The sequence below is a fragment of the Callithrix jacchus genome, chromosome 9, assembly GCF_049354715.1.
Source record: "Callithrix jacchus isolate 240 chromosome 9, calJac240_pri, whole genome shotgun sequence".
NCBI lineage: Eukaryota > Metazoa > Chordata > Mammalia > Primates > Cebidae > Callithrix > Callithrix jacchus.
Genome location: NC_133510.1, coordinates 87,540,567 through 87,552,366, shown reverse-complemented (window position 1 = coordinate 87,552,366; position 11,800 = coordinate 87,540,567). Strand labels below are relative to the sequence as shown.

General features: G+C 32.5%; 1 protein-coding gene across 1 annotated transcript in view; it reads left to right on the top strand.

The window, feature by feature from the left end:
• Positions 1–10,563, top strand: part of SLC6A15 (solute carrier family 6 member 15) — a 59,736-nt gene extending 49,173 nt beyond the window's left edge. The window contains exons 9-12 of the mRNA XM_035257153.3: positions 130–322; positions 3,577–3,736; positions 7,592–7,754; positions 9,201–10,563. Of these exons, the coding sequence (XP_035113044.1) occupies positions 130–322; positions 3,577–3,736; positions 7,592–7,754; positions 9,201–9,575 (891 nt within the window). The 3' untranslated portion in view covers positions 9,576–10,563. The remainder of the gene's footprint in view (positions 1–129; positions 323–3,576; positions 3,737–7,591; positions 7,755–9,200) is intronic.
• The last annotated feature ends 1,237 nt before the right edge of the window (positions 10,564–11,800 follow it).

Sequence of the window (11,800 nt, the reverse complement as noted above, 5' to 3'; positions counted from 1 at the left end):
CTGATATGAGCCTGTCTATTTCCAGCAGTCCTGGCCATTATTCAGATTTTCCTCCTTATTGTAACTGATATATAGAACCATTGTTTATTTGTTATTCAGTACTAATGTTCTATTTTGTGTATTTTGCAGGCTGTTCAAGGAACTGGTTTAGCTTTTATTGCCTTTACGGAAGCAATGACACATTTCCCTGCATCTCCTTTCTGGTCAGTGATGTTTTTCCTCATGCTGGTAAATCTAGGCCTTGGAAGCATGTTTGGAACTATTGAAGGGATTGTCACACCCATTGTGGACACTTTCAAAGTGAGAAAAGAAATTCTTACTGGTGAGTTTTTAGTATTTGACTTTTGATTGAACGAATTCAGGCCATTTTATTCTTGGTGAAAGTTAGAGTTAAAAGCTGGAAAGTCTTATATTTTAAGTTTTATTAATGTCTATTATTATTTATTTATCATTGTGTACTTTGTATAAATTTATTTTATTATAATTATATAAATTTTATTATATATATTCTATAATATGGATTTTTAAATATAAATATTTTATCATTTGTTAATAATTATTGTTATAATTTATTGATTTATTTTATTATATTTTAATTTAAATATAACAAATTATTATATATTAATATAATAAATATAATATATTATTAAATATTTTATTATTAAACATGATAAATTATTATATGTTATATAAATATAATACATTATATGATTTATTATATTTTAATTTATTATATTATAATTTACTAATAATTATTGTTATTAATTAATGGTAATTATATAAATTTTATTATATATTCTATAATATGGATTTTAAAACATGTTATATTTTATCATTTATTAATAATTATTGTTATAATTTATTAATGGTAATGTAATTATCATGAATAACTGACACTAAACTCATGGAGTGTTTGTGTATAATTTTGTAAACAAGTCAAATAATCATAATTAGAAAAGTTCAGGTGCAATATTCCTATCCAAAAAGTGCATAGCTGAAAATGATAAACCTAAATCCAGTTTTTGTATATAGCAGCAATAGTGATTTACTAGTAGTTAATGTCTCCAGGTAGAGAACAAAATAAAACGGTTTACCAATATGGGTAGTAGTTAATATGTCCAACTTACAATTATTAAGGTACCAGTTTAATGCATCATACTCCCATTTAAGGGATTTAAATGATATAAAAGAAATTATAAGAAATATACATATATATATAAAAGTCTTCTCCAAAAACAGTAACACTAAAATTACAATCAGATTGCATCAATAAGACTTAAAGCATGTAAAATACTGATAGAGAGCATAACGGATTTTACATGTAAGAATTCAGAAAGTCTAAGTCATCTGAATATATGATGAAACTCTCAGAGAAAGAGATGGAAGCCGAATTGGAAAGAGGAAGGATCTTATCAAGGGTCAGAGAATGACTTTAGTAAACTTACATAAATGGAGATAAAGGCAACAGTAAGAAAGCTAACCAGACAAGAGTACAAACACAATATTGGTAAGTGATGTAAAATAAGACTGGATAAAAATTATACAGATAACACTGAGTGTTGGGCAGTGGTGTGCAAATCCCCAAGGCTCTTTTTTAGCCATAAAAAATTTCCTGATAATTTATGTGTAAATAACTGTGAAATATATACCTTTATTGCTTGCTGCTGTGATAAGTATGTCTGTATGTGTTTGTACATGTGCATGTATGTGTGTGTATAAAACAATTCAATTTCAGCAGTTTGTTAATATTGATAGCTATGTATCCACAATTCAGCTGAATAAAAGTGAGAAACTGCTTTATATTATTCAAGAAAGTGATTTCTACTTCTTAATAGGAAAATTGAAAATCCATGTCCTGCCTGACATGCAGGCTAAAGTCATTTTTGTATTCTTGTCATTGCTTGCCATATCCAAACTGTTCCCTCCTATAGTAAAGGGCTTACAAGTTAAGAAAAAAGTAACAGTGTAAAGGGAAAATCACATAAAGTAGTATTTTCTAACTCCTTCTAGAAGACTTATTTGGAAAGAGCAAAGGGGAATTCACCCTCTTTCCCACTTCTTGAGTTTTAGGATCATACTGATGCTTCAAATAGTAGTCATACTTGACTGCAGTGAAATACTACATTATTTTCTTTGGTAGGTGTGCTTTCTTCTCTTTTAGTGCAGTAAGGTTTAGGAAAATGAATTACTCATTATCTTTTCCCCTCACATCTCCAGCAAAACTCTTACTGTCTGTACCACTTATAATGCACTTTTTAATATTTGCCTCATACTGTGGTGTAATTAGGAGATAATGAAAGGGACAGAGGCTGTTGAGGCAGACAGACTAAGGTGCAAATACAAACTGGGCTACTTCCAGCCTGAGACTAAGCATATTACTTAATGTTCTTCAGGATCATTTCTCTCATCTGTAAACAAAGCAATACATTGTTCAATTGGGATGTTATAAAAATTAAGTGAGATAATGCAATCTTATTTTATACTGTGGTAAGCATTTAAATTTAATATGCAGTGGAATACAAGTAAATGTTGCTTTTTAGTTCTACATTATATGTTCACATATTATATTCATTTCTGTATGATGTAATTCACAGCACTAGGATTAGTACTTAAGAGATTGAGATAGTTTCTTCATTTAACACATACTTGCTGAAATTGTTAGGGAACACTACACTCATGATTGAATACATGGATGTCTTTTTTCCTTAGCTGCCATTACTATTCTACTTTCAAGTTTACTCACTTCTGCCAAAGTGTGGTTGAGAAATGGAATGTAGTCATCTATTAATTTTGAGGGCTTCTCTGCTAATAAGCACAAAAGAATAAAGAATCTAACAAAAATATGGGAATATCATATGTGTTTCAGAAACTTCTCTAAGGAGTAGCTGGTCAGAAATTTATGCATCTGTTTCTTAAATATTACTGGGGAAAGTTTTTTGATAATTTTTCTTAGATGTTATTTGAATGATTAGATTGCTCAACTCCATTATAATTTGTTTCCAAACTAACCTGTTCAGTCAAAGATAAAGATATAAATGTGAATTGATGCTGAGGTTAAGTCTGGTCAGATTTTTCCAGTTTTACTTTACAAGTAACTTATTTCAATCAAATAGATAATATATATGTTTTATAATCTTACAAACCTCATTAGTCTCATTATTAATTTAAAAATTTTGTATCTATTTCAATACTATGTAACATTATTAAAGGAAGAAATGACCTATGAATATTTGCTGCCTGAAGAAGTCACTTTGCTATTAATTACAGAAATAGAGTATGAAAATTTATACTTTTAAAATTTTCTCTAAATTTTGTCTCATTTATTATTGTACTTATAAAGGAGTTTCCACAGACTCAGTGAAAGAAATTGCTGTGTTAGAATAAATTTGTATGACTGTTGTGGCCACACCCAGGCAACCTAATTCCTAATACGTTGTGTACCATGTATCAGGAAAGGTATTACCTATTTATACGATGGTCATGTTATAAAAGTTTATATATAATAATTTATAATACCGTTTAAAGAACTTGGCTCTGAATAGAATCTCATTTTTTCATTTTGTTTCTTTTGTCTAGTCATCTGTTGTCTTCTGGCATTTTGTATTGGCCTGATATTTGTCCAACGCTCTGGAAATTACTTTGTTACAATGTTTGATGATTATTCTGCTACATTGCCTCTGCTAATTGTAGTAATTTTGGAGAATATTGCTGTATGCTTTGTTTATGGCATAGATAAGTAAGTATATTTGCTTTTATGTATTCTCTTTTATCTCTATTTTGAAAACACCAATTATTATTATTCTTTTCATTTAGAAGAAGAAATGAATAGAGGGAACAATTCTTTTTAAAATGAAATATTTTACAGGCTTTTATTGATTCAAAAGTTTTGGTAAAGTAGATTCATCTATTGGGTAAGTAGAATCGTGTAGGATGTAATAGTGTGTAGAATTTTAGAGCTTTGATTTATTCCTTGTTATCAAATGGTAACTCTCAGGATCTAGTAAATATTGACAGTGTTCAAAGAACCTTACGTTCTTTTGAGTTGCTATCTGCATTTCACAGATAAGGACAATCAAGCTTAGAGAGACACCCCGTGTACTTGCCCATCACCCACCCGGACAGCAGCAGATCTGGGACTCATATCCATTTCTACTTAACTCTAAAGCTTATCTCCTAATTATTTTGCTAAATTGTTTTATGAGGGGAGTGCATGTGTCACAATGCTTTATACAGCAGGACAATATCGGGTAATGATATTTTCCCAGCTCTGAGATGTATATGTCATTTGCTGCACACAAACATTATATTTATGTGGAGTCATTACTTAATTCACTATATGCATTAACAGTGAACAAATTCACTATTTATTCATAAATTCATATCAAATACATATAGTTTTCATATCAATCAGGTACATTGTTCAAACCTTTGAATTATTTGATATGACATGAAGCATCAGAGTAATCTCAAGGGAAAAGACCTTTGGAGGATTTGTTCAATACTTTTTATAGTAACTGTCTCTAATCACATATATGGACTGAGAGGTAAGAAGATCACCAAGCTTATTACAGCTCTATGTAAAGTAGTAATGAAATCACCTTAAGTGAAGACCAGAGTCCTTTTAAGAAACATAAAGAATATTGTTGGTATTGAATGAGCAGTGTAACAAAGATTAGAGACTGTTTTTTATGATTGCCAAAAGCACCAGGCCAGGAAGGGTAGGGGAACTTGCATTTAATAATCATGTACTATATAATAATAGTAGTAATAGCTTTTACCATGTAATTTAGGAATCATACTATTTGTTATTACCCATAGGAGTTGAAAACTTATGCCCACTTAAAATTCTGCGTGTGGGTATTTATAGCAACTGCATTCATAACTGCCCAAACTTGGAAGCAACCAAGATATCCTTTAGTAGGTAAATGGATTAATAAACTGTGATACATCCAGATAATGAAATATTATTCAGCATTAAAAACAAACAGTCTATCAATCTATGAAAAGACACAGAAGAAATGTGAATGCAGATTACTTAGTGAAAGGATCCACTTATGAAAAGGCTAAATACTGTATGATTCCCCTATATTATAATATGGAAAAGATAAAACTATAGAGGCAGCAAAATGATCAGCAGTTGAAAGGGTTGGGCCAGCTTGAGGGATGTATAGGCAGAGCACAAAATTTTTAGGGCAGTGAAGCTACTCTGTATGATACTGTAATGGTGGACACATATCATTATGCATTTGTCCAAACCCAGAGAATGTACAACACAGTGAATTCTAATGTAAACTGTGGGCTCTAGGTAATAATTATGTGATAACTTAGGTTCATCAGTTGTAACTAATGTTCCACTCTCATGGGGGATACTGATAATAGAGAAGTTTATGCAAGTGTATTGGTTGGAGCTGTATGAGAAATCTCTATACTTTCAGCTCAATTTTGCTGTGAACATAAAAACTGCTCTTAAAAAATAAACTCTATAATAAAAAGAAAACTCTGTGTTAACTAGTATGACCCATATCTTACTGCCCCTTCTTTTCCAGGAGGATACAATGTGTTAGCTGTAGAGCCAGTATTGTAACCTTGACCTTCATTTCAAGGCCAGATTTCTCTAAATTCTACTAGGCTACTCAACACTAGTAACCTGTACCATGATGGAATTTGATATTGTTATTGGACTGATCTATGAATACCTTTGTAATATAGATTTCCTTTTAGACAGCTCATTATTTATGATAGACTTACTAAAGAATCTCTATTTTTAATCACTAATGATCCTGAATAACACTATTTATAACAACAGAAGAAAAAAATAATCCTACTAATAGATGCATCTATTGATTTTGCACCATATGTGAGATAGTATGCTATGCATTCATTGTTTATGGTTCTAACAATAACCCTCAAAGGTGGGTATTATATTATCTTTTTGCAAAATGCCAAAAATGAAGCCTCGAGAGATTAAAATATACATCAAAAGAACATGGGACTGTGATTCGAAATGAGGTCTCTTGTTCTTCAAATTTGTATTTTGTCTAAAGGGCAGGTATAGAATTCTTACATTAAAGATGTCCTTTAAGATTCTGGAGCAACTTGGAAGAAATACAAAAGGGAGGAGAAACATAGAGATTAAGACTGGGCTGGGCACGGTGCCTCATGACGGTAATTCCAACACTTTGGGAGGCTGAGGTGGGTGGATCACTTGAGGTCAGGAGTCCAAGACCAGTCTGACCAACATGGTGAAATGCCATCTCTACTTAAAAATACAAAAATTAGCCAGGGGTGGTGGTGGCGCCCTTAATCCCAGTTACTCAGGAAGCTGAGGCAGGAGAATTGATTGAACCTGGGAAGCCAAGGTTGCAGTGAGTTGAGAATGTGCCACTGTATTCCAGCCTGGGAAACAGGTGAGACTGTCTCAAAGAAGAAAGAAAAGAAAAGAGAAAGAAAGAAAGAGGGAGGGAAGGAGGAAGAAGAAGGAAGGAAGAAAAAGAAAAGAAAAATAAGGGCTGGGCGCAGCGGCTCAAACCTGTAATCCTAGCACTTTGGGAGGCCGAGGTGGGTGGATTACAAGGTCAAGAGATCGAGACCATCCTGGTCAACATGGTGAAACCCAGTCTCTACTAAAAATAAAAAATTAGCTGGGCATGGTAGCGCGTGCCTGTAATCCCAGCTACTCAGAAGGTTGAGGCAGGAGAATTGCCTGAACCCAGGAGGCAGAGGTTGCGGTGAGCCAAGATCGTGCCATTGCACTCCAGCCTGGGTTACAAGAGCAAAACTCCGTCTCAAAAAAAAAAAGTAAAATAAGAAAGGAAAGGATTCAAGATACCTAACAATTAGGTACTATATGTAGACGTTTTAAAAAATTCAGACTGTAAAAAGAAACGAGAGTTCAGTAAATACAAACATCAGTTAGGTATGTTTGATAATATTAAGGAATTATAACTATGCTTTTAATACTGTGATACTAATAAATTATTACTTTTGCTAATTATTACTAAAAGTAATAGTAAAATTATTAGTAAAATTAATAATTAGTAAAACTATTATTTACTGAAAAATAATTATTACTGAAAGTAATAATTCTTTAATGTCATAGCATTAATAGCATAATAATGATTCCTTAATATATAGTTACTTCATATTCCTTAATAAGGAATAATTACTAAAAGTAATAATTTCTAAATAATTCCTTTTAGTAATTATTACCTGTGTCACAAAAAAAGAGACAAGAAATTTTTAATGTACTGAAAATATAGTGTTTATTGAATAGAAAGTTACCAGTAGGAGGATAATTCAATAATTAGCTTAAGAGAGTTTTCACTAAATAAAAATTATAGTATTTTATGATTCTTCCAAACTTCTCTAGAATCTTAAAAGACATCTTCAATGTAAGAATTAACTGGCTTCATTTTACTGTATAAATTTTCTTAATTTATAAGTCATCTTTATATAGAAACATTGATACAGTCATATAAAATGTCATAGGGTATCCATGGCTAAGTCTTTGTCAAACCATTAATACAATGCACATTTTTAAGGTTTAGCAATATTATATTAAGGAATAATTAAATACTTTCTTTTTATTTAGGTTTATGGAAGACCTAAAAGATATGCTGGGCTTTGCTCCCTGCAGATATTACTACTATATGTGGAAATATATTTCTCCTCTAATGCTATTATCACTTCTAATAGCTAGTATCGTGAATATGGGATTGAGTCCTCCTGGCTATAACGCATGGATTGAAAATAAGGTAAACACAAAATAATGAAATTAAATTTTAAAAAGGTACATGAAAAGCTTTTTTAGAGGGCTTTTTCTTTTGTCTCCTTCACAGTATTTTTTCGCTGTTTAATGAATGGCATAGCTTTTATGCAAATATATGAGATTTACATTTGTGCCTTGCCCCAAGCATATATGATGGTTTAAATACATTGTGGATGGTTTTAACACATGTGAAACACTGACTTTGTCCTTATTAAAGAAGATATATCCATCTTAACATTGATGAACCAATAATTATTGGGCCTTTGACTCTAGAAAACATATTAATCAAAACTCCAGAAATGTTTTAATAAATTGTATCCCAGGCCAGGTGCAGTGGTTCATATCTATAATCCCAACACTTTGAGAGGCCAAGGCAGAAGGATCACTTAAGGCCAGGAGCTTGAGAAAAACCTGTGCAACATAGAGAGTCCCTGTCTCTACAAAAAATAAAAAAAATTAGCTGGGCATGGTAGCACATGCCTATAGTCCTAGCTACTCAGTAGGCTCAGGCTGAAGGATAGCTTGAGCCCAGGAGTTAAAGGTTACAGTGAGCTATGATCACCACTGCACTCCAGCCTGTGTGACAAAGCAAGATTCTATCCATAAACAAAACAAAACAAAACAAAACAAAATAAAACGAAAACAAACCATACACACAAACAACAAAAACCAAAATAAATTGTATCTCAGATACTATATAACAATGAAAGTATGCATTATCAAAATACACAATATAAAATAAGTAAATTTTGAAGTAAAATTCTGTTATAACTTTTACATTATTAGCAATAACTATTTTAATTTCTATTCTCAAGCTGAATTATGATGTAATCATGAGGTATGTGTCAGCTGTAAAATCGAAGTGCTTATTTTTAGAGAAACCTCTGACCTTTGACTATCCTATGGTTAATAATTCTAGACTAAGGCATAAATTCATGTGTTCTCTCACCAAAACCATTGGGACCAGATGTGCTTCAATGTTTTGTTTTCAGATTTTAGAAAGATATATGACACATGTAAGAGGTATCTATTGCTTAGTAACAAACTACCCTAAAACTTAATGGCTAAAAGCAACATTGATTTATTATTTCGTCCAGTTCTGTGGCTGCGCTGACCAGTTCTTTTCTTGCCTGGGCCAACTCAAGCAGTTGCATTCAGCTTGGAGGAGGCTAGGCTCTCTCTTTACATGGTCTTTCATTTATAACTTTTTCAAGCAGTATGAAATCAGGGCAACATTCTAAGAAACAGAAGCAGAAATTGGAAGGCTTTTAAGTCTAGTCTTGGAAGTTGCTGTCACTTCCACTGCTTCCTATTGGTCAAAGCAAGTCACAAAGCCAGCCCAGATTCTCTGCTTACAAACCTGAAGCCAGTACAATATTTTATGTATGTGCAAGGAAAGATTATTAACAATTATTATTTTCTACTTTAACAGGCATCTGAAGAATTTCTGAGCTATCCAGCATGGGGAATGGCTGTTTGTATCTCTCTGGTTGTCCTTGCAATACTCCCGGTCCCTGTAGTTTTCATTATTCGTCGCTTCAACCTTGTAGATGATAGTTCCGGTAATTTAGCATCTGTGACCTATAAGAGAGGAAGGGTCCTGAAAGAGCCTGTAAACTTAGAGGGAGATGATACAAGCCTCATTCACGGAAAAACATCAACTGATGTGCCATCTCCAAATTTTGGTAAAAATATTTATCGAAAACAGAGTGGATCCCCAACTCTGGATACTGCTCCCAATGGACGGTATGGAATAGGGTACCTGATGGCAGATATTATGCCAGATATGCCAGAATCTGATTTGTAGCTGGGGGAAAAGTCAGTGGGTTTTATTTGGTTCATTTTTACCAATGAACATTGGCTCTACTAAGAGAAGCATTAGGCTTCACTTCTCAGAGAGCGCTCTCAGGTGTTCCGTGGCTGTGATCTTTAATCCTTATATGTCAGTTCAACTCGAGCATTCCTTTGGATTCTTTGGTTTACATTTGTGCAGAAAGGGGATTGCAGACAAATCTTAGGATGGCTGAGGTCTATGTTTGTAAGGATTTTTCTTAAAGTACCTTTGGTGTATTTTCAAGTATTTCTATCTCTTAATAATAATAATAAAACTGGTGTTACCTCAGTTTCTAATAATTTCTGGGTTTAGTAGTGTTGGCAATTAAAATGGTATACCTTAAAATTTATAAGTTTGCCTTCAGGGTAACTTCCAGTATCACAATGAGCAGTTCTTTAAGTGGGTGCCTCTCAGCACTTTTCCATGAATATATCATGTAGATAGGCTGTATTGATTCTGGTAGCATTGATACCTTCTTAGGCAATTAGTTGAAGAAAACTGCAAAGTATTTTCTTATGTAATAGCTGTATAGAGCAATAGCATCAAAGCATAAGAAGGCACTAATGCTGGGATGAAAGATGAGATTCAGAGGTGATTGAGGATCATGTGAGTGATGGCTGTATATTTTGTGTAAAATATATGTGTGAAAATGAACTAAGAGTGAGTTACTCAGCACTCTCATGAATTATGCAGAGTCTGCATTTTTCTTATGCCGTGTGCCTAAAAACCTACTTGATATTTATTGTAGTTTCAAGATTATTCATAGTATATTTATATAATATACTTGCAATGCATATAAGTACTTAAAGTACTGATTTGGAAACTTGAAGCAAGATGGCATTTTAATTCATGTATTTCTGTTTTGCTTCTGTTTTATGCAGATATAAATCATTTTTTAAGTGATTGTTAAAATTGTAATGCATTACATTTTAATCTACAAATAAACAAAGTTTAAAAATGACGTTTGTTTTTCACATTGATTTCCTTTGTATCACCTGAACTGGGTTGTCTTTCATTTCAGTCAGCACTTAGGCATTTCATAATAACTAAACATCGCATTCCAAGTGGGACTAATTACATTAATTTAATAGCTTTACCACCACTTCAGAGACAAATGAAAAACAGAGTATTATGGTTGAATGGTGTTCTTATGTAGTCTCATGGCTCTTGAAAAAGTACTCATAGCCTCCCAAGAAACCATGTATACAATTGACTGCTTGCTGGGTCAATATTGTCTGTAAAGTATAAAGAGCTATGATTTGTAAATAAAATTGTTGTATACATGATATTGGATAGATCAGAGAGACCTCATTGAGTACCATCCAGTTAAAAATCTTTCATTTATAACTATCCTACCACCAGATCAGTAACATTTTTAAAATAAAGATGGATATAGCAGCAAAATAGGTGAGGTAATACACATGCCATATCCATTGACTTATTTCAGCCAGTATTCTTGCTCTGCTATAGATAGATGTTGATCATCTATAACACAACATTTAAAATATTAATTCCACTGGTGAATAAATTTTTAGTTTTTAAAAATATATTCATGAATATTATGTTTTATATCACTTTATTAATGCTTAATAGTTCACAAATAGTCAGTATATGCACATTATACAAAATTACAAAATTCTGACAATTCAGCGTGAAGTAAGTTCTCATCCAACATTTCTCCCGGCCATCCACTGTCCATCCTTAAAGGCAATCACCATTGCCAGTTTCTTCTGGAAATACAGTATGTTGCATAAATGACAGCATCCTATAGTCTCTCTTCTGTATCTTACTTATTTCAAGAAATAATTTATTTTGAACAGCATTTTATGTATGAATACTCACAGATGTGCTTCATTATTTCAGAGGTTGAATTAATAAACATTCTGTTTATTTTTGTGTTGAGGCAATATTTTTGTAAGGTGCTCTAATCTTAAAAAGTTGTAGCAAATACTTAACCTACCAGACTGTAACCATAACACAATAATGCATTGCCAAATAGCACCATTTGTCTTCTCTCCCTCACCTGCCATGGAGGCTCTTAAAAAAAGTACCTATCCAAGGCGTACTATAGTTAAGATGTACAATATGCAGTTTTAATATACATAGGCATAGTTAAGCAAATTGACTTACCCATAACCTCCCATAGTTACTTTTTTTCTGGTGGCAAGTGCACCTAAAGTCTACTATTCTAGCAAATT